The sequence below is a fragment of the Nelusetta ayraudi genome, unplaced genomic scaffold (assembly GCF_046127955.1).
Source record: "Nelusetta ayraudi isolate G7.1 ecotype Tasmania unplaced genomic scaffold, CSIRO-AGI_Nayr_v1 ptg000042l, whole genome shotgun sequence".
Taxonomy (NCBI): Eukaryota; Metazoa; Chordata; class Actinopteri; order Tetraodontiformes; family Monacanthidae; genus Nelusetta; species Nelusetta ayraudi.
In genome coordinates this window covers 8,239,371-8,262,163 of record NW_027466092.1, presented here as the reverse complement: position 1 = coordinate 8,262,163, position 22,793 = coordinate 8,239,371, and the positions used below count along the sequence as shown (strand labels likewise).

The 22,793-nt window shown below is 46.1% G+C and overlaps 1 protein-coding gene across 1 annotated transcript; it reads right to left on the bottom strand.

The window, feature by feature from the left end:
• Positions 1-2,899: 2,899 nt before the first annotated feature.
• serpinh2 (serine (or cysteine) peptidase inhibitor, clade H, member 2) lies at positions 2,900-21,465 on the bottom strand. The gene is made up of 5 exons (XM_076034057.1): positions 21,161-21,465; positions 19,178-19,812; positions 14,422-14,514; positions 13,552-13,784; positions 2,900-4,395 (listed from the first exon to the last, which is right to left on the bottom strand). Exons 2-5 carry the CDS (start codon positions 19,803-19,805, stop codon positions 4,081-4,083), a joined length of 1,269 nt encoding a protein of 422 aa, XP_075890172.1. The 5' UTR covers positions 19,806-19,812; positions 21,161-21,465; the 3' UTR covers positions 2,900-4,080.
• Between the last annotated feature and the right edge of the window lie 1,328 nt (positions 21,466-22,793).

Sequence of the window (22,793 nt, the reverse complement as noted above, 5' to 3'; positions counted from 1 at the left end):
CCTCACCCGCCCTTCTTTCTGCTGCTTGACTTGCCGAAGAGTTGAACCCAGCGTGGAAGGCAGCGGCGAAAGCACGACATTCATTAAACATTGAAATTCCCTTCAACCACTTTGCTCACGTGAGAGCGCGGGGGGGAGCTTGACTGTTGGTGATAGTGTCAGGACATCGCAGCGAGCTCCGTTCAACTCAATTACCTGCCCCAAACACTCTTCGTCGGCGACGCACGTCACCGGCTGAAAGACGGCAGGGCTGACGCATCAACTTTAAACGCGGTTGAACTCTCGCTCTATTTGGGTTCGGAAGACACAGTGGCACGAGAACATTCAGGGTTGCTTCCTTTTGTGGCCAAACTTAATTTATGTTGGGGAGTAAATGCGCAGAGGATTACAAAGTCATGTATAAATGGCTTTGTTTTGGCTTTCGGAAATATTTATTGTCACGCATTGAAAGTTTAGAGCCACGCCTGCTACGCTGTAATCCAGAGAGAAAAATAATTATTGGCTCAAGCTCGGTGACATAATTGAAATGAGGAGGCAGAGACGCATCACAAATGTATGTTCGTCCTCCAAGAAAGACATCAACGGTCTGATGTTTCCCGGAGAGTAAACAAACCCGCGTGCTTTATTCAACAAATTACATCCCATGTTCAGTCCGTGCGCTCAGCAAGGCTTTGATGCGCCTTCTTCTGATTTTACACTCAAACATCTTTTTTAATGAACGCCGTCGTGCTCGCAAAAATGGTTGTGTCCTCAGCTTTCTCTTTATTCCCTAACCTGATGATTGGATTCGGCGCAACGTGCTTTCCTTCTGCCCTTTCCTCACGAGTCAGACGATGCCCAGCGACGTGCGGACGCCCACGTGTCCGTGTGAGCCTTCCGAGATGAATGAAATGTGAAGGTTGAGTCAGTGGGGAGCAGCCGTTGCAATGAGCACGATTGATGTGCTCGCAGCAGACGGCCACGGATCCATCATCGCCTCGTCTAATTCCAGCTCGCGGGTTTGTTCGGTGTGGAGTGTACCTGCGCTCTGCGCTGACCTTTACGAGTCCCCGCCGCTCACGAGGGCCACCGCAGAGAGGTCACCGCGGCGCTTTCATCCGTGCGCCGGCGCGGCGCGCGCGGGCACGCGTGACACATGCTGTTGCCGAGCAAAAGAAACCTTGCGTGCGACAGCTGTGCTCGCATGGTGCTACTTCATTGGATTTGAGAGCTATGCGTGCGACAGGCCCGCTGTGTGTCTAGACCAGGCGTGGGCAAACTGCGGCCCGGGGGCCATATGCGGCCCGTTAAGCTTTTAAATCTGGACCGCCGAAGCTGAAACTACAAATCTTGTGTTTTAGTTTAACTGTGTTCTTGTGTTTTCTGCCACAGTGATGATGATGACGATCCCCTGAAGAAGACTAAAAACTCTGAATTACTTTTAAATAGCAGTAACTGTTAGTAGTAGTACTAGAAAAAAAAAGTAGCTGTGCTTCATTTGTAATGAATTTTCAATGTTTAAAGAGTCACTTTACTACGAAAGAGGATTAGTCACTTTACTAAGAAGAGAATAAAATATTACAGGAAGGAGATTTTCATTTAAATTTTCATTTTGAGTTTTAAGTTGAAATTTCGTGAAAAAAGTCAAAATTTCCTGAAAAAAGTCGATGTAAAAAAGACAACATTTTGTGAATAAAGTCGACGCAAATAAAGTGGATATTGGTGAGTAGACTGGATGGATGGTGGATTAACCCAGTTACCCACAGTTAAAAGTAAACTGCTGAAAACATCCCACATGTGAAGATCTAGTAGGGTTTCATCGGAGGTTCAGTGCCACATCACCTGCCCTCTCTGTCTGTTGATTTCCAACATTTTCTATCTATAGCTGCTCTTCTAGCTGGTATATCTGTGCATCCATGTTAGTGCATGTGGATCTCTGCCTCCTCCTGCCCATTGCAAAAATTGCCCACAACCCTTAAACAGTAAATAGTGACAAGCAACTGCTCCCTTGTTGAGACAAGATGCCAGAAAACAAAACAGACCAAGCAGGAGGAGGAAAGAATGCTAGAAACAAATTTGAGCTTTACGTTCGCATGTCAAACTCGTTCACTAGCAATTCACATGCTTGCAGTGTCACATGCTTTCATCATCACACCACAGTTTCCTTGCTTTGTTGCTTTTGCATCTGAGACTAACGAGGGGGCGGAGCGATGGAGATTAGAGGAGTGATGGGAGGAGGTGGGGCTCTGAGGCCTGTTTGTTTTGGGTTATAGCTGAGTGTTCTAGAAGAGGAGGGGAAACAACGCTAATAATCATTTTAAAATATCAAGGACGGTACAATGCAAGGAGACGGCAACGTGCTGTTTACACTGGCTACATGTCGATTGGAATTTTACTTCTCATTTGTCAAGCATTAAAATCTCGAAGGCATTTTTTTTGCCGCTTTTTTTCCATTTGTAGGCAAACATCAGGTGAGTGGAGGTGTTTTACAGAAACTAAGAGCCTATCATGCGCTGCCCCATCCAGAAACCCATGACTATTCAGACCTTTAATTCTTTGAATGAAAAAAATGCTTTTATTATTGTAGCCGCGTTCAAATGCAAATTTCAAGTTTTTACTGTGAAACAGACAATAAAGTAACAATGTTAGCAGAAAATAAAGACAGAGAGGAAAAAGAAGTTTGGTGACATTTCAGTGCATACACGAAAGAATTATGTGACTGAAATTAAAATCAAGATAGGACACTGGAACACTGCATGGCAAGTATAAAAAAAATGTCATGATCACGTCAAAGCCCAGGCATACACAGGGACTACTTAATAGGGATGGGCAACGTGTTTGTTAAATATTGTCTAAAAATCTCAACAGTGAGAATTTGTCATCTAGCAATAATAACAATAATCCTTGAATGACACGTCTGTTTTCTATTCATATTCCCCATCCCTACTTCCTAACAACAGATTGCTCTAATTATAAAGTTGTTCCATGTAAGTCAAGCAATGTCAGTCAAGTTTGTTTCCAGCAACATGACAGTGTCATTGATCCCTGGTGGTATTAGGGGATTAAAAGGTTCCCCCGTCCTCTCTGTGTTGTTGACTCATTGCAGCCATTAGCATTAAGCTGGCTCATCAATAAGCACTTGGCTGAACCATGGCTGTTTCACAGGTGTAGCCCCTGGGGGCCTTTACCTGTAGGCCAGCACCGAGAGCAGCCTCCTGGGCACACTCCAACTGGCTGGTCACACACTCACTGACACACACATACACACTAGCGCAACGGCTATCTCAATGTGCTTTACATGCCATCATGTTTACGGTCCCATGTTATGGCAATTTCCTGATGTTTTTATCATTATTCATTCCGGCCATTGGCCAGTGGCGTAACCTTGCAGAATCTATTATCTTAAACTCTACAGATCTCAAGCAAACTGCAAATTAGACCTTCTGCTAAAAACACGTACGGCTCCCTGCGATTAACAATGCTTTGTTGGCTCACAACATCTGTTGTGACTAATCCAGAATGAGTATCAGTGCTATTTGTGACATCAGAGAGAGCTGATGAGTAGGAATCTGCGTTTTTTGCAAACTGTTCGATAATTGGAGCAAGCAAAGAGGTAAAACATGGTCTTTTTCTCAATTGTGGGGACTTGTTAGAAAATGCTGTGAGGGACTGGAATCCTCGGAGAAAAAAATCATCACCCAGAGAAGTGTGTATTTGTGTATGTACAGTATGTGTTTGTCTATGTGTTTGTGTGTGTGTGTGTGTGTGTGTGTGTGTGTCACGCAGGTGCATAGAAGGGCAAAGAAGATTCCAAAGTTTCTACATCTGTCCACTCTGGTAACAGACTATCATGCAAACATTTATTTATCCATGTACATGTCAGTGTGTGTGTGCGTGTGTGTGTGTGTGTGTGTGTGCGCTGGTCACGGCCGTGTCAGTGTCAGCGGGAGCCTGTGCAGTGACAGCCAGCTGTGGTCTGATGTGACAGTGTGCCACAGTGAATGACAATGTCTCAGTGTACAAACCCCGAGTTTGTGAGAGGGACAGTTGAGGAGACAGAGGTGAAGAGGACAAAAACATGTGAGCTGGAGTGAGGAGGCGCTACAGTTCGTCGTGCAGGGCCTCTCCCTCTGCGTGGTCCAGAGCTGCCATCAGCAGCAGGGACCCCGTGGCGTTGTCCCGAACCAGGATGACGAAGGGATGGTCGGCGTAAAACAACTTGGGCTTCTGGATTTGCTCCTCCACCTCCTGCTGCTGCTTCCCCTCCTCTTTCCCAGCCTGAGCAGCCAGCTCCAAGGACGCCCACTGCAGGACGGCACCCAGGTGGAGTTTCCCTTTACTCTTGACTGACACCCCGCTGAAATCAGCCACCTTCTGGTCCCAGGCGTCAGTCAAGCCCAGAGCGGACAACTCTTCCTGGATTGGAGGGGAAAAGAAAGAAAGAAAGAAAGAAAGAAAGAAAGAAAGAAAGAAAGAAAGAAAGAAGGAGATTCAGCATGAGATTCACTTTCAGGAAACCCGCTGACGTCCCACGGGCGTATATGCAAAGACGTGGCCACCGGGACGCTGATCAATTATGCGTGCGGGCAGGACCAAGCGATGAGCGGAATGGAAAGCGCGTTTTTAAAATTTCATGACTCGGCGAACCCCTCAGAAGTCGGGAGACGCACGGTGCGCTTCCCTCGCCTCGCCGCGGGACGGACGGAGCCTCCGGAGTCGAGTCCGTCCCAAAGAGCGCAAAGACGGCCACGTCCGCTTCCACCGTGAGCTGAGAAGATGGAGCGGTGGGGTGGAGGAGCAGGGGGGTGGTGGTGTGAGGGGGACGGGGGTACGGCGGCCGACAGTTGCCCTTGTTGTGCGGCGGCAGAACAAAGTGGGCGACAGGCAGAGAGGAGACGGAAGGGAGGAAGGGGACGATGAATAATTTAAGAGTGATGCCCCGTGACCTCGGCACCTCCTTTGTTTTTTCCCTCTGATATGAATTCCAGAGAAAGTCGTCCCACTGACAGGTAGTTTATCCTCCCATGGCAGAGGGGGCCACTCACAGTGACAGGCTTCTCCAGGGGCCAGATGAGAGCATGTGTGGGTGTGCGGCAGCGTGGAATAGTGTGTCTGCGTGTGAGTGCGTGCGCGTGGATGAGGGCGAGGGTCTCGGCTGGAAGGGAGGAGTCAGGAAGGAGCTGCAGTGGGTGGGCCTTGAGGCATCATTGGGCAGCGTTTAATATTGCAGATGCTAAAAAAAAAAAAGTGGCGGTGCCACGGCGGATGTCGTCACGTACGTTCGTGGTTTTAAATGACAGGGGTTTCCTGTAAACAAGCTCAAATTGCCTTTCCTGTTGAAGCTGGAGTCTCGGCTCAAGGTTATGGAATGCAGCTGTGTCTCCGTGACAGCGGGGTCAAAATGTAAAACTTGGACAAAGTCGTTGACCAACATTGATATTTATTGAAAAACTCTTCCTCCAGACACAACAGTGAACCTTTTCACATGGACTTGCTTCAACCTGAATATGGAACTAGCAAAACTATACAATAAATGCCTTGATATTTTAAACATGCAAATTTAAATTTCAAATTAAAAAACTTAACTAAAAATTGTATGGCTTTTTTTTTTTTTTAATTAGCAGCCTTCTGATTTAATTTCCATAGTAACTTTTTTTTCCCACGGGCTGATAATACATTTCAAAATAATGAAATAAGAACCACTTTAGTAATAATAATGTCCTTCGATGGATGTCCTGTCCTGATTGACGGGCCAAAATACCAGCAGAGCATTCTGTGATTTCAGTATTATCAAATATAATTACACTGCCAAATTTGGCCTGCGGGCCAGAGTTTGACACCTGTCCTCTACGATGTCCGTACTAAGAGTGGGACCTTAACTTATGTACACCTCACCTGTAACCCTTTTTTCTGTAACATTAAAAGTTCAGTCTCAATTTAACAAAAGCAGCCTTTATTTTCCCTTTGTTAACAATGACAGCGCTGAGGAGGAATTACGGCGCCGTCCCACCACTGCTGGAACTCATCTCCGAACCCACCGCAATGCTGATGGCTTTTGGCTAATAATCCGCGTAGAATCGTCTGCTATTCTGCTTCGACTATACGCAACCAGCACGCAAGAGCGGCTTTAAGTGGATCATGTCGGCTTATGGCTAAACATGAAATGAGGGGATGTATATACAGTTGTAGGCATCTGTCGCTCCGTGTCGTCATGCAGGGCTCTCTCCGTGCTGACACACACACACACACAGTGACACACACACACAGTGACACACACACCACCTCCTGCACTGATGCACTTCTATTGTCCTCATCCATTATTCCTCCTCGTCCCTGCCTTGCCTCCGCCCGCTACATCACTGTCTGCCCCTCGCCTGGCGTCCCCATCTCTCATCTTACCCAGCATGCCTCGCTCCCCCTCTCCGTCTCTCTGCGCTCAACTCGCTCTTTTTCCCACCCCGTCTCATCCTTCTCTCCCCGCTGACAGGCCAGCTCGCCCAGGTACCCGCACCCTCCAGCTCCCTCCCGCTCCCCCCGGCCTCCCATGATTTTCAAGGTTTTCTCTCTTGCTCCTCCTTCACTACCGGGGTTCCTCCAAACCGCCGGAGACAAACGTCGCTCGCGTCCCTTCCTCCCCCTCCTCTTCTTCCTCCTTCTTCTACTCATCTCCCTCCTTCCTGCCGGTGCTCCCCCCACCCTCCTTAGTAGCCCCCCACTAAGGAGCTTAAAAATAGACGGGCGCTAACCCAACGTGAACCGGGTCCTCGCTCCTGAATCCCCCCCCCCCATGCTCGTCGAGGCAAAAAGCACTTGTTTAATTTCCTTGCGAGTCTTTAAAAATTGAGGAAGCCCGTGGCTTCAACGACGGGGAAACAGGCCGCGGGTGTCGGAGGAGGTCTCTCGCGCTGCAAAAAGGGGCGGCGGCACATTATACGGGACGAAAAAAAAAAAAAAAAAAAAAAAAGGCGGGTGCTCTTTGGCTGCCCTTCATCACCGCAGCGCGGCATGAATGTTGGATGGAGCCGACGACGGGCCTCACACACAGCGTCAGAGAGACGCCACCTCCTCCTCCTCCTCCTCCCTCATCTTCCCCATCTTTCTCCTCCTCTTCCTCCCCCTCCTCCTCTCGCTCTTCCTCCTCCTCCTCTTCCTCATCCCCCTACTCCTCCTTCTCCTCCTCCTTCTCCTCCTCCTCAGCGTTGGTTCGGCCTGAGGCGTGCAGCCCGACGCGTCACATTATTTCAGCTGGATGGTCGGGTCCACTAAGTAGCTTGTCGGGCGTACCTGTGGGGCTTTTTGAGTGGATAAGTTGTGGCAGCCCCGAGCGTGTTGCAGTTGCGTCTGCGAGGGGGTCAAGGCTGCCGACGATAGCAGGCAGCCACAACAAGGGCGACGGGGATGAAAGAAAGATGAGGAGGAAGGGATTAGAAACAGCTGCGCCTTGCAAAATAGATGAGCAATTTCAATAAAAAAAAAAAAAAGTCTGGAAAGGTAACTTAAGGTTCTTTTTTTTTTTTAAAAAAAAGAGAGAAAAGTACATTTGTCACATCACAGAGGCTTTTGCGGAAAGGTTTTTTAGCGTCAACATTTGAAAAGGTAGATACATCTTTTGACTGCGTCACCTCTGCAATAATGTGATGCGATTGCTGTCTGCGGAGCCGAGCGTGCAGGCATAATGCATTTGTTTGTTCCCGTGTTGTGTGGCGATGTTTCTTGTCTGCAGCTGGCATATTGCATTTAACGCTTTTGAAAATCCAGCAGAGCGAAGTACACACTTACCCAAATGAAGTCTTAAGCATATTTTTCTCCGTTCAATCTCTCAATAAACTGACTGTCGTGTTTGTACAAAAAAAGAACACGGAGGTATCAATCAAAAACAGTCCGCCGTGCCAATTATTGCAACGACAAGCAAAGAGACGGAGAGAAAAAACATGATAATCAGATAAATAGAAAGTTGATTACAAAAATAATTTAGACCTTGAATGAAACAAAATGGGGTGGAGTGATTTGCTAATGTGAATTTGGACCCATATTCAAATAAACAGCAGAGGAAAAAGGTATTGCTATTTAAGCTTCTCAAATTATTGGTGTTGGGGTTAAGGAGGAAACTGTCTGCATATTAAAGCGGCGCCCATGTGAGGTTCAGTCAGTCATGAGCTCTGCAACACATCATTAGGGTGTTATCAGTAAACACTGCTTATCTGCAAATAATTGCAGTTTATCTTTGTTTTGCTTTTACTTTATCTTATTTGGAAGGAGTGTTGCAAAGTGATAATGGAAAAAGAGCTTTTGGCTTCCCATAAAGGGTTACACACAGTGAGGTGTTAAGTCAATTGAAAAAGGAGAATAAGCTCAACAAACAATGATGAATCTAAAATAAAATCTCTTAAACTCAACTCAGTAATCTTATTAATCCATCTCTCCAAACTATTAGCAGCTAGTCTGAAAATTGCATCTACGTCACCTCACTTTTATCGTATTTCATGTTTATTTTTCTCCCTTTATGATGACACCCGGTTGGAACGTGAGCTTACCTACCAACCAAAGACCTTTACGCTGCAGTAGAAGCTGGTTTTATGACAACTGGATGGCATTTTAACATTGAAAGAACAACAAAATGTTGGCAAGAGTGGCTTCACTTGGTTGAAAAAAAATGTTTCAGACGGACAACACTGCTGCAGTGACACAAACAGATATGGTTGGCCAGCTTTGAATGTGAACAACAAAGTCTTTTCACATTTGAAGATATTCTTTTTCCTGTTTTTTCCCCCCAAACACTTGTAATGCGAACACCATTCATCTCGTGTCCATCCATTACACATGAATGGACACGAGATGAATCCCAAAGATAAATGTAAATGTTGCTCTGCTTAAAATTATTTGTGGAATCGATCTATGGAAAAATTATTTACAATTCTAAGAAACACTGTGCATTGTTATTGTATTGCCGCGCTGCTGACGCGGCACAGAATAAAAAAACAAAAGTGAGAAAAGTTTGATGACAATTGACAATGACTGAACTATGGCAAGAATCAGCCCAACACACACACACACACACGCACACACACACACACACACACACACGCACACACAGACGGGTGTTGATGAAAATCAAGCAAAATGGTTCTTTGGGGCTGTTGTCACCTTTCGTCAATGCACACAGTCGTCTCCTCAGCTCGATGCTACCATTAGAATACTGCGTGGGTGGTTTCAAGCGTGCAACATGTGGCTGTGATCTGGCATCATCACAGCTTCATTTCATGGGCACACTTAATGCATTTTTTTGATTCCCTCTCTTTCTCTCGGCTCTCTTGAGGCTTCAAAGCCTCGCTTCCTCTCTATTCAGTCTCATCAGCAGCACAGCTCTTGTCATCTCTCTCTTTTTTTGTAAACAGGCCTTTACCTCTGCTACATGGTCAGGACCCTTTGTTTCTCTCTTGCACAGAAGCGCGGGCCGCTTTTTTTTCTGTTGTATTATTCTGCCGGACTGATTCAGCGCAGTTGGAAAATGGGAGAAAGAAAACCCAAGCTTTTAGTGAGGCTTCAAATGAAAGGCCATGGAACACGTCTGATTAATTCATATGACGCACGAGTGCGGTGGCCGTCCCTTTACGCTGTATACGCTGGAGTGTGCTCTTGTAAATATTTGATGGCCTTTTGACCTCATTAGCCGTGATTGAGTGAGCTCTCTGGTGAACACTCATATGTCTTAGTCACAGGACCGGAGATACAGTCACAGCAGAGCTCAAGCTTGACCATTAGTGTGCACGTATGTGTACCGCCGTGTGCGTGCGTGCGTGTTTGTGTGCAGGTCAGCCCTGGATCGAAGGCAGCCAGGGAGAGCGATGAGGGTGGTTTCTTGGGCGACCTCGGGGGCCAGGCTTGTTAAGAGGGTTCTGCATCTCTGGCTGCAGACTCGGCCATGCTCTGCCCTTCAGCAGAGGAGAACGCAGCAAATCCGCACAGAGAGAGAGGGGAAAAAAAGGCCGATTCCTCCAGCTATTTATAGTCGTGGGTGACTCTTGGCCACCTTGTCCCCCGAGCGATCGTTGACCCTCGCTGCACAGGCGCACCTTCCTCCTTCACCTCCCCTGCTCACTTTGCCTGCCGAACGTCAGTCCTATTTGGGTCATTGGACTTGTGACGAGTGAGAGTACAAGACAGTTACACATTAGATCTACCAAATAGAATTAGATCCTTTTTTTTTGATACAGCAGAAATGCTTATGAAGTTGCCTCTGTTTGGTCGAAAACACAAACGCAACTTCAACTAATTGCTTAAATGTGACTACGCACACCTGCCATTTGTAGAAGGACTGTCAAAGGACTGTCAAGTGTGTTATGCAATTCAATGACTTGAGCCAACAATACAATGTGGGATGATGAACATTTGTCAGCTGGCTATGATAGTTCAAACTGTATTTTTGCACAAAAGACAAAGAAGAAGTAAATAAATGAAAGCCAGTCGTATCGTGACATGAACATATCGGCTTGCTGATATTTCCAGCACCAGTCTGCTTCATCTCTTTGACAACTGACTTCCCTCAGAGACGGCCTGAAGAGTGATTTATAAGAATTAAGCATGTCTGATATGTGCAAATCAAGATTAGGGAGGCACCCATCTGAGTGAGAGCAGTCAGAAAACTGTGTTTACTCAACACATTGAGGAGTAGTTGGACAAATAAAGGATGCAACCAAGACATGAATCGGGCTCCTTCCTACCCAGCTGGTGAGGGGAGGCAGACTGAGCCCAGAGTTGGACCTGTCTAGTCGGCCGCCAGCATAACATGGTGAAATACTGTCAGTCTGAAATGGTCATTTCGAGGCCAGTCAGGCAGTGAAGTAAATAGTCTAATTCTACGGGGTTGAGAAATTATTTGACTCACCCAATTATAGAAATGATGGGCAAACTAGGAATGGCAGGTTGTCAGTGTCTTGGCATGGAGTCGGCAGTGGACGGAGAGTTTGTTCAGAGCTTTGGCCGTTTTGGAATAATTCTTCCGATGTGCGTCTTTCTCCCGCGGGAGCAAACAGAGGGGGGACAACAACTCCTGGAGACAGCGAGAGGTCAAAACCTTCAAGCGCTTGTCTGTAATTAGGTTATATCATCAGAGGGAATCAGAGGGGAGTGCAACTCCTTCAAGTTATTTACAGCAAAATGACTCTAGGAGATGGGAGCAGTTTGTAAGACAGTGTGTCTTCTGTTCTCTGCCCTGGTTAAACTTGTTGCCGTGTCACATGGAGTTGTTTCAAGCACTGGCTCCACGCTGCAGACTCCTTCCCCCAGAGTGTCCCGGCTACGTTAATGTCAAAGTCTCATACCTCCGGGCATGGCTTTTACCATGACACAGCGCTGCTTCAGGGAGGTCTGCTAAACTGCAGAGAGGGCAAAGTGGATTTCATCCGTCTGTGATGTTATATTAGGGTATACATGGAAAGGCAATATGGTATAAGTCTGCAGTAAGTGAAGCAGTCACTGGGGACATGGCTACTGCATTCTTGCCCTCTCGATCTGTCAGACTGCAGTGAACTGTCTCCCAACTCCCTTTTAAGTTCAACACAAACAACTATTGTCACTGTCTCGGCCTTGGAAAATCCAAGTTTACTCATTAAAGAGTCATTAATAAAGCCACATAGACTCAATCCCATCCCAAATCAATCAAATTTAGCCTTCTGTTCACAGCCACCCACTAAAATACTGAAAATGATGCTTTGTTGGACCCTTCACATGAAAGAAAAGTGATCTCAGAGAGTGGAACAAACAACTGGCTGAATGTGACATCAGTAACCTGGGAGAATGATCATTGCCCTTTGTGACATCACAAAGTGCAAATGTCTTGAACTTGAGTCTTTTGGCACACAGTTTCTTAAAGTTGAAGAGGCAAAGAGCTCAACAAGCTGATAACAATAAAATGCAAAAATCAATGTAATGCAATTATAATACATATCCATACTGTAATAGCACGTAGTGCAGGAAAGCCCAATGCACTCTCAGTGTTGAACAAAGGAAGAATAATGCACGGGTTTATAGTCAGTCATAGTGAGTGTGGCTGTCGGCAGGAGCGAGCGCACGCTGCTTGTAAAGGAAAGAACTTAACACACACTCTGCAATCAGTAGTGGTCAGAAATCCACCAGGAGCAGGATTAGGATGGGCTTTGCTGCACAGCTCTGAGGAATTCAAAGCATGTACCACTCCTTTAGCCACTGTATTAGCATTCACTCATTGTTTGCCTTATTTTAAAACAGCGATTCAGGCCAAGGCTGCGGATGATTTTCATTGTTGATGAAATCAGCAGACTCCCAGCATATTTTTCAAGTGCAAGAGGGACAACGGGCTTAAAAATTAAACTTTCCTTTAACCCATCCAGATCTCCAGCAACACGACAGTCTCCGAGGTGCTGCAGCCTTTTTGGTCCTAGCAAATGGTCTGTGCTGTTAGCTCCTGCAGTGAACGCTGTGACCCAGTCAAATACGTGCTCTTCCACTTGTCCCCAAACTCTCCAACCTTCCGACAAAACCTCTGCTTTTGCCCGGCTGAACTTTAACATCCCCCATGCATTCACGTTGGCATCAGAAGCCACTCAATTGCAGACTGTGTGCCTTGTGCACCTCCTGGCTCTCCTCCCTCCTGCCTCAGAAAGACTACCTCGCTAGTCCTGGGGTTAACAGGTGCAGAGATGCAGACACACTACCAGCTGGGCTGCGACATGACCCTTGTGCTCTTGCCAAAAAAGGTCTAGTGGATGAATGAAGGAGCCGGAGGCCGTGGCCATCCTTGGGCTCCTGCTAGCTTAGCAAGAGCCAGAGTTAGAGTCTTTGCTGAGGGCAGTGGGGGCCCAGTGCTGGATGTACAGCTAGATGTCCATCTCTTCCAGGGGAAGGGGTAAAGTGGAAAGACATGTCACTCAAAATCATCCTGCCTGCATTTCACTGAAAGAGGTAAGACAGGCAGCTGCTTTAGATACTAAATGAACAAGAAGAAGAAGGCAGAGCAGCAAGAGACAAAATCCGAGGCACAGAGTGAGGAGGAAGAAGGAGAATGATGGATAATTTGAGGAAGATTTACCGCTTTAGGAACAGAAAAGATAAGCAAAGCCCGAGACAGAAAAGGATGAAAAAATGCATGAAACAATGAGAAGGATGGCCAGATTTCCTGGAGCTCTAAACCAACACGATGAAGTGGAGTGAAAAATGATGTGCTGCGTGAACATGGAAAATATATAAAAGGCAGAATATAGAAGACGGAACTAAAACTAAGGCTGCCCGTGTGATCCAAATACCTCGAAGATATTAAAAAGCCGAGTCTATGCCTCTGCTTTACACAATCCTTTCAGCATAAAATCTGATCTTCAGAATATCAAGTCCAAAAGTAGAGTGCAAAGGATATATTTTAGTGCCACTCTTGAACTATGAGAGAACCATGAGATATTCCCCTACATGGTGCGTTTTATGTATATCTCCAAGATTATTTCTTTACAGTTTAGATTTAAAACAAAAGCCAAGGTCAGGTGACACAGATACATTGTATTATTATCCATTACAATCCAAAATGTATGTATCTGACGTACTAACTTGCAGGCTGAGGGTGCTGGTGATGTTGGCCTTGGGCAACGAGATGCTCAGACTGGTTTTATTGGTCTTATCCAACCACTTGGAGAGCAGTTCGACGCTCAGAAGCTTGTCCAACCTCTGCAGACCTTCCACGTGGAAGGGCATCAGGAGCACCATGCTTGCCTTGTTGCCCCACAGTGGCGCCTCCACGACCTGCACCATGTTTTCCACATCCTCATGAAAATGGTACAAACCTGGCAGAAAGGCAGGAAGAGGAAGAGGGTGAGGAGGAGGACGACGAGGAGGAAGAGGAGGAGGTGATATGGGTGGGGAGACGAGGGGAAAGAAAAAGGCTTGAGCGAACTGAGGACTTTGTTTTTCGAGGAGCAGTTAAGTGCATGAGCTCGCAGTAGTAGTGCATTTGGATGTCAGCCACCGCAGCTCTTAAACGTTAAGTGAGCCACAACCGGCAGACATCACAACAGATTTGGACAAAAATCAAAATATTCTAAATGCAACCTTAGGATGGAAATGGACTTGTGACATAAAGGCATGCATAAATAAGACATAGGACATAAATAAGGCATCATATTAGAAAACAACATGACACAGAAAAGAAGTGTCCCACCATGTCTCTGCTACGATGCTACCAGAGCAGAAATTTAGTCTGGCCTGCTGTGGTTTCTCAGACGAGACGCAGAGGATGAAAAGCGTGTTTAATTAATCATTAGGTACCTTGTGATAAAGAGAAAGCGGGCAGATTGGACCTTGCAGATGCTCAACACATTTTGGAAATGGAATTGCTTTGCGGTGCATTTATTTGCCGGCTGGAAGGACAGCCTACAACAACCTGGGTGGTTTGTGTTTCGTGTTTTTGTTGTGTGTCTTTACCTGCTCTGTGCACCATCGCCACTTTTGTGTATTTCTTCCCCAGGAAGGTCCGCCGGTCTGTGCTCTCCTCGCTGAACTCCCTCTCCCACAGCCCTGGACAAACAGCCAAACAAACAGAGGACAGACATCTTGACTACCCAGTGCCTCTGCATGCACAGGCTGGGGAGGAAATATTGAATGATTGAGGGAGGTGAAAAGGTGGACATCGGGTTAAACAATGCCATGCTCATAAATAAATATGGACTTGATGCACGGGGAAAGTGGCTGACACTGCTCATGAATCATCAATATCAGCTGCCCATTTGGAAATCTCCATGCTGAGGCTGCCATTAGGTGTATCAGAGCAAACTGCCCCATCCACCGAGCCGCACATCCCTGGCGCCATGACAGCTGTCACTTGAAAAAGTTCAGACAGAGGAGGAATTACAAGACTCACAAGACTTTCTGCGTGGCGCTTGGAAAAAGAAAATCTAATCCTGCAGGGGACCGAGGACTGACAGAGGAGGACAGAAAATGATGACACTTTCTTATATCCCTCTTTGTGTTTGTGTGTTTGCCACCTGGGACAGAACAAGGCCCACAACTAATGATGATCTTCATTGTGGATTAATTGTGCGAAAAGATCAGTCCTGCTCATAGCACAATGCCGAGGTGACGGAAGGCCAGAGAAACTTTAAAAAGACTCGTCGTTGGCCCTTTCATCCAGCCAGGCACTGGGATTCATGAAAACTAAAATAGAAATAGTAGAAAGTTTTAGAAAGCCAGTGCACAGAGAGAAAGACACATGCATGACAGATAGACAGACAGAAAGATAGATAGACAGACAGACAGACAGATAGACAGACAGACAGATAGATAGACAGATAGACAGACAGACAGATAGCTAGACAGACAGACAGAGAGACAGACAGACAAAGAGACATACAGACAGACAGACAGATAGATAGACAGATAGACAGACAGACAGACAGATAGCTAGACAGACAGACAGATAGACAGATAGACAGATAGATAGATAGAAATCGTGTATTTTTAATAAATCTGAGGTAAATCTCCATTTTCTTATATAATCACATGTTTAATGTTCATGATCTTAATGTTTTAATGAGTTAGCTTGCTAGCATGCAACTAACCTATTATTGTTAGTTGTTGCCAGTGAATAAATCTACTGCTGACTGAGCAACAGTTCAAAATGAAAGGTTTGACTCCACCAACCTGATGGTGGCTCTCAGAACACAGTCACACAGGCTGCTTTGGATCTCAGCCAATCCCAGCAAGACAAAAATGTGACCCTGGTTTCTCAGGCGTGCTGCTACAAGTCACAGGCATGTGATCTTCTTTCTATAACATCAGAGGGCGTAATGTGATCACACGGGAACTCACAAACAACCCATTGCAGGTTACCTGAGGAGCAGGGCTGCCGTGTTGTCGAGATGATGTCTTAATGAAGAATCACTTCTTCGCAGTGTGTGTGCGTTGTGGGGGCCGCAGTGGCCGCATGAAAACTTGAGCGTGTTAATATCCATCGAACGTAAACAATGAGACAACGGCTCAGCTATAAAATCCAATCACTCACAGACTCACCCATTCATACTGCAAACTTCAGGCTCAGACTGGAGCACAAGCAATGGGGCTGACCGCCCCCCCCTTTGTCAGCTTTTAATTCCAAGTGCTTGTGGTATTTCAGAAGCTATTATTGGAGGTTAAATATGTGGGGAATTTTGTTTCCGTTGTTGCGTTTTCTCACTGTTTTTTTTTCCTCTCTATAATAATCTTATTTTTTCTTCTTCTGTCTCCAGTGTTTGTTTGTCTAAAACAGGAACAAAGCCTGAATTAATTAACGGCCGTGGACTGGAACTCCCAAGGTAGGCTTTTTACGTCTCTCCGCTATGTCTGTCAATCTCTTGCTCTCTCAAAAGGCCACCCCATTCTTTACTTTTCACAGTTTTATGCTCACACTTTATTTTTCAGCTTTTTCAGCATCCCTTCGTCCCCTTCCTCAACAGAAACCCCCCCTTCTGTAACTCTCCTGCCATTGTCCTTTTCTTTAAATATATCTTGACAATAAACATTGTCCATGACTAACGGCCCCTGACCTTCCTTTTCTCTGCAGCCCCAGGGATGAAGGGCATCGATGTGCTTTGTAATTCACCTCTTTAATAATTAACTGAACAGGGTGAAAGTCACACTAAACTTAATGTGCGGAATATGTTTGCAGCCAAAAATTTAACAGCCTGGCACACCAGGTTTCTTAATTCCTTTTAAACGTATCTCACACATCCATCAGGTCCATGGCGAGCATCTGCAGACAGCAGTCAGAACTTGAATGGTGATGAGACTCACCTTTTAACTAGCGTATTCAAGTCGGCCGATCACATTTATTTCTGCCAGTTCGGACAAGGGCTGGAGCTTGAGGCTCTCGATTGGTGTGAGAGCCAACATTAGCCATAGGTTTAATGCCCCGGTGCTTGCAGGGCACATTAATATTAATATCAAATTAATAGCACATTAATCACACCAATTCCACATTAATATCAATCAAAAGTAAACAATGAGACAACGGCTCTGCTATAAAATCCAATCACTCACAGACTCGCCCATTTAAACAGTAAACTTCAGGCTCAGACAGGAGCACAAAGCCGAGTCGCATTTTTTGTTTAGCTGCGATTTGCCACAGTGATACTAAAGACTTTCCAAAGGCTGGGGGTAAAGTGAAAACATGTTTTCCACCAAGAAAAGCCTCCAGTATCTTCTTTTGATCCTCTTTCAGTGTGAAAATGGCATCCAGCTCTGATAAACTACGGCTTATTGAAGCATCCATGCTAATCCCTTTAGCAGCGGTCATTGTTTGCAACTCCTAGTAGCTCCTGGTCTTATTCTGTGGGTTTTCATAGCCGCTTCAAGCAGTCGTTCCTCACTGTCATCACAGCTTAAACTCACACGCAACTCCCGCCTTTTTATACACAGAGCAATCTGACCTGTAATGGAATCTGAATTGGAAATTTAGATGGACTGAAACCACTGTATTGGAGATTGACAAAATGGATGAGGGAGATTTTTAGTGGTGAAACATGAGTAACCCAGCTGCTGCGTAAGGTTAGAGGGTGCAAGGTTGAAAAAATTCCATTATCAAAGAATTGCCTTGGGATCCCCGAGTAGATGATGAAAATTTACAACAACAAAGTTGTAGAGGCAGCTAAAAGAGAAAGAAATGCAAAGTAGTGACCACTGTTAAATTATGAATCAAAAATAAAGGAATCCAATTTTCCATAATCCAATTTGTGCATTGCAATCTGTGCCATAATCTAATTTGTATATTTCCTCCATGAAATTAATGAAGCAGCCAACAAGGGTCGGTACACAGAATAAAACTACTTTGGTAACAAAGTCGAGACATCAAACAAAGAAAATTAATTAAATTGCTTATCAACATATACTCTGTCAGTTATTTTATGACAGGCTGTCTCTTTTTTTTCTGTTGCAACCTGTTTTCACTTCAGCAGCCTTTCTTTCTTTGCACCTAATAAAAGGAGTACCTGCAGGTGGGAACAGAAGGAATGAAGGCACGCAAAGCTAGATAAGAATGTGAACAAGAGACATGTGGCAGGAAGAAAAGGGGACAGGAGCCCGGGGTAGATTAGAGAAGCGATAAGCAACGACAAAAGCGCTAAAACAGAGACAAACGCCACAAAAAGAACGAGCGGAACAGACGGATATATTTAACACATCATCATCTTTTGTGAAGGCTGCAAACAAAAAATGAGATTTTACATCAGCGGGCGCACAAATACTGAAAAAAAACCAAAACAGCCAGAAGACTATGTTGCTGAAAAGTTATTTTCTTTGACTTGCGGTGAACTCATATAGTTTGACAAACCCTTTAGTAGCCAAATCAAAATGGAACCGCTCCACACTAACGGGCACATTGGTGAACTTCAGAGAAGGGATTACGTGGATATGTTAACGGGATGCAACTGTTCATTGACAGATGGGGCTTCTGACTGTCAGAAACACCGACTCGCTCCCCTCTGCTGCAAGTCCTGCCACAAAGAAACAGATCTGAGCCAAGCTGTGCTGCTGCACACTTGAAGTGTTCCAGGCACAGATGTTAGGCGTGACACCGAGGGAGCGAGCCTGGACACTTGTTACTTAATTATTTAGGATGACACATCACCCCCCAATGGAAGATGAATAAGCGCTCAGTGATAGACCCCGGAATCATCCTTTATCTGCTGCGTCCACCAGCTGGAGTCCGCAGCGTGGTCGCGCGCGCTGGCACACGCACAGGGTAATGGGCAAAGCGGCAGCACAGGCTCTCTGCTGTCTGAACGCTCAAAACAGTTCATGTGCTCGCCATATTAATATTCCAGGACTCCTCATCCCGTGAAGCAAACATCTTCAATTTGGGGACGTTCTGGAATTGCAAATGACTCGAGCGTTTCAAAGCACAGCGGTCTGCTTCAGACCGGTCTGGCTGCCATGCAACATGGAGCCAACTCGTTATGCCATACTCATGCTAATGAAATATTCACTTGGCTACAGCGTTCCTTCATTAACAACCAGAGCCAGGGCTCCTTTGGACACAGTGACGGATGATGGTATGTTTGCATGCCACTTTATGATTTCCACATCCAATTACCCAAACACTGTGATGTATCGTCCAACATTTTGCGAACGCTGACCGGAGTTTACGAGGTGATCTGAACACACACATTTATATACATATGTATATATATATTTATACGATGTTACTCACCCTTGAACCTGAAGGCATTAGCCAGTATCAGAGCCCCAGCCTTGGCCTGGATTTTAGCTGCGGATGGAGCTCCCTCCAGGCCGCCAAGAACAGCTTCAGCCCAGGCACGGAGCTGCTTCAGGTCTGCCTCTCCGTCCCCTTTCCCCAGGGGGTGATGCTGCAGCTTGAATTTTCCCTGAGCATCTTTTAAAAACACCTGGCTGATTGCGGGTGTCTCCTTGGAGAACACGGCCGAGGACACGTGCAGGTGAAAGCTGCTGCCATTGGAGGCCGTGAAGCTCTTCAAAGACTCTAACAGGACCTCCCCAGCTTGGGTGACAGTCTTGGAGGGAGCTGAGGACTTGAGGAGTTCCTGAAGCTGGCTGGCAGTGGTGCCTGCTGATCCTCTGCCCACTGCTCCAAGCAAGGAGGCCACAAGGACAGGGGAGAAGACAGTGTTCACCGAGCTAGAGTCAGAGCGGAGGGCCTGATACAACCGCAGACCAAGAGTCCAGCTAGGATCACCAGGAGGAGGCGGAGGTGGGCGACTGATGGGCGGAGGGCTCTTGTCAGGTGAATCAGCAGTGCTGCCCTGCGCCAGCAGAACTGGCAGGAACATCAGGGTACAAACAGGAAGCCTGGGTAACATGGCAGACCTAAAGAAAAAAACATGGAGTGTTCAATTGTGAAATGTTCAGTGTTTTACAAGATTTGCTTCTCTAATGTGTTCTGACAATAACGTGTCTCAACTAGTCAAAAAAATAGAATAGTCTGTACTTCTTTTGCATGCTCTGAATATCAATTCTAAAAACTGGTTCTCTGTGATGTCACAGAGGGCATGGTACTGCTCTTCATCTTCGGGGTTGGTGAAAACCATATGTTGGCTCCACCCCCCCCACCCCCCCGACTTTAACTTGCAGCTGACTTGTTCATATGTCCATCTTAAAATGTGTGAAGTACAAGACAGCATATGTCTGTGCATTTCTATTGACCTTGGAATTAGCCAAGCTGCGTACACAGGTCCACATGACATGTCACAATAGTGTGTGTGAACAGAAGGAGAAGAGTGACATTTTTGAGTTAGTGGTAGAGATGTTAGAAGAAATCAAAGAAAAAATCACTGCAATATCAGTTTCAAAACAGGGGAACATTGCAGCTGTGCACCACAACCTTAAAGCAGAAATGAGGATCACAGTTCTTGCGCTAAAAGTAATGGAAACATCTCAAACGTCTCTCGTGGAGAAAGGATGCAGCTTCGAATGGATGACTGCAACAAGAGAACACACTCTTTCTATTGCATGGCATCTAGACGGAAACAACTTCACAATAGTATAAATGTGTTTGATTGTCATTTTAGAAAATACTGCCAAAGCTGTTCACTAGCCTGCAATAGAAATCCAACAACTGAAGGCTGGTTTCAGGAGATCCTTGGATAAATAATGGTGAGAGGCTGCTTTAAAAAAAAAAAAAAAAAAACTCCGCGGGGGGTGGGAAACGTAACTGAACATCTGTGTCTGCATTTCGGAGTGGAATTAAAAATGATACGCTTATTCTATAGCATAACTCAGACTATTTTGGACGCAGGTCGCTTTCCAAGTGTGTATCTCGCTGTTCTCAAACAAAAGATAAAGCAATATCAGCAGTGCGACGACTTTCCCCAGCCTCCCGTTGAGACTCAGCAGGAAACCTGATTTTGTAAATTCGTCCCCATCTGACAACACGGTCATTATATCACCCGCAGCGCACAGCACCTAACGGAGGGCGACAAATAGCTTTGACAAAGTTATAAAAAGGGGGGGGGCGCTTCCAAACAAACCCAGAACAGGACGAAACTCCCCACCCTCCCCCCACGTTTTCTGCGTCGGCGCTTCTACTGTTTTTTTTGCAACAAGAAACAATCGCGTCGCCGCTATGACATCACCAACACGTCTGCGTTGCTCGAAAAAGGAAGGGGGGGTCGGGGGGGGGGGGGCGCAAAGAAACGGCGTGTTTGCTCGCTTTTACCGTTAATTTATTCAAGCTTTTCCCCCAGTCCTCCGCTGCTCTCTCTCCTCTCGGCCGGGTTGTGCTCCAGAGGAAGTGGGACTGCGCCGGGAGTCGGACGTGGCAGCTCTCAGAGGAAGTTCACGGCTCTTCTCCCCTCAACTTTTCTCCACAAACGTCCATCTGCACGAACAGCCAGTGAGAAAACCGGCGGCAAGCGCGCGGGTCGTTGTGTTTGCTGACCGCGGGACTAAAACACGGAAAAGTGATTTTTTTTTAACCCTCCACTTGATGGTGCGAGACCTCCTACGTCAAAGACTGACCCGTTACATCAAAGCCCATTTCCGTCATTTGTCGCTTTTAAAATGTTGTCATGTAAGCGCACATAATACATTTATGCCTTATTAAACCACATTTAAACGTCACAAAGTCCCTGTACGGGTGTTTTCTAGCGATTCTCCAGCCTTGCGTGGATTATATGCATGTATTGGTTTTATCCCCCAGAACTGTAGCCTAAATGAGGCGTTCCTCCATTGATTCAAAGGAGCGCTTTGTGGGTTTTGGATAATCAACCCTCTTGTTCTTGGCTCGCTGGGAGCTGCAGTTCCCCCGGTCTTTCAAGCGGGGTCGCTGATGGTCTTCTCAACGCCCGACTCTTCGGCCCCTGCGAGGGGGACGCTGTGCGTGCAGTACGTGGGCGAGGGCCTCCCAAACTTGACATGCATCCTTCCCAGTGGATAGGATTAGACCGGTGGGGAAGCAAGGAGGATGAGGTTCACTCTGAGAGGATCCATCGGGAGTCAGCTCCTTCTTCTTCTTCTTTTGAGTTGTTGTTCAGTGTTAAATCTGCAAGCGTTTTGGGATGTTAATTAGGAAATGTGCATTATCACTTACATGTATGCGTAGGCTTCCTTTTTTTTTGACATTGAGAGTTCATGAAATTAAATATGCAAGGGACCTCCACAAGCTAACCAACCTCACTTTTCAGTCCTAATGTGGTCTGCTGTCAGGAAAAAGTAGGGCAAAGCATGCAAGCTTCCATTATGCTTGACCCTACCATGTGTCCTCATTCTGTTTTTTCCTCATTTTCCCGTTTTCCACCTCCCAAAATTGCACCAGGCTCCTATACCTGCACCAGAACAAGGAGTTGGGTAGGGGATAAAATGTAACCCATGATTTTGGGACAGGGATTATTGGCCAAATTGAAGGGATGGAGATTGGTCATATAGGGTCCAAATCAATAAAATGTAGAGATGGCCTAAGGAGGCTAAAGAAGGATCAGAGAAGGGATATGGAGGGAAGATAACTGCTCCGGACCACCAATGCTGGCCAATCAGGCCGAACATGACAGCTTCTAGGCCCAACCAATTATTTACCGCAGCTGAATCAATAGAGTTCTCTCCGAAAGATAACCATCAGCGGCGCTATCTGGAACACATTCACAGCAGAAAGTAAAACACACTCTGAGCACTCAGCTCACTGCCACTTGTACTGTCCATGTCTTCTGGAGAAACACCCCCCCATCTCCCATCCCCGCGCACACACACACACACACACACACACACACACACACACACACACACACACAACACACACACTTGGTTATCACACTTTCTTGGAAACGAGTGACAAATGATTGAATTATTGGGCTTTT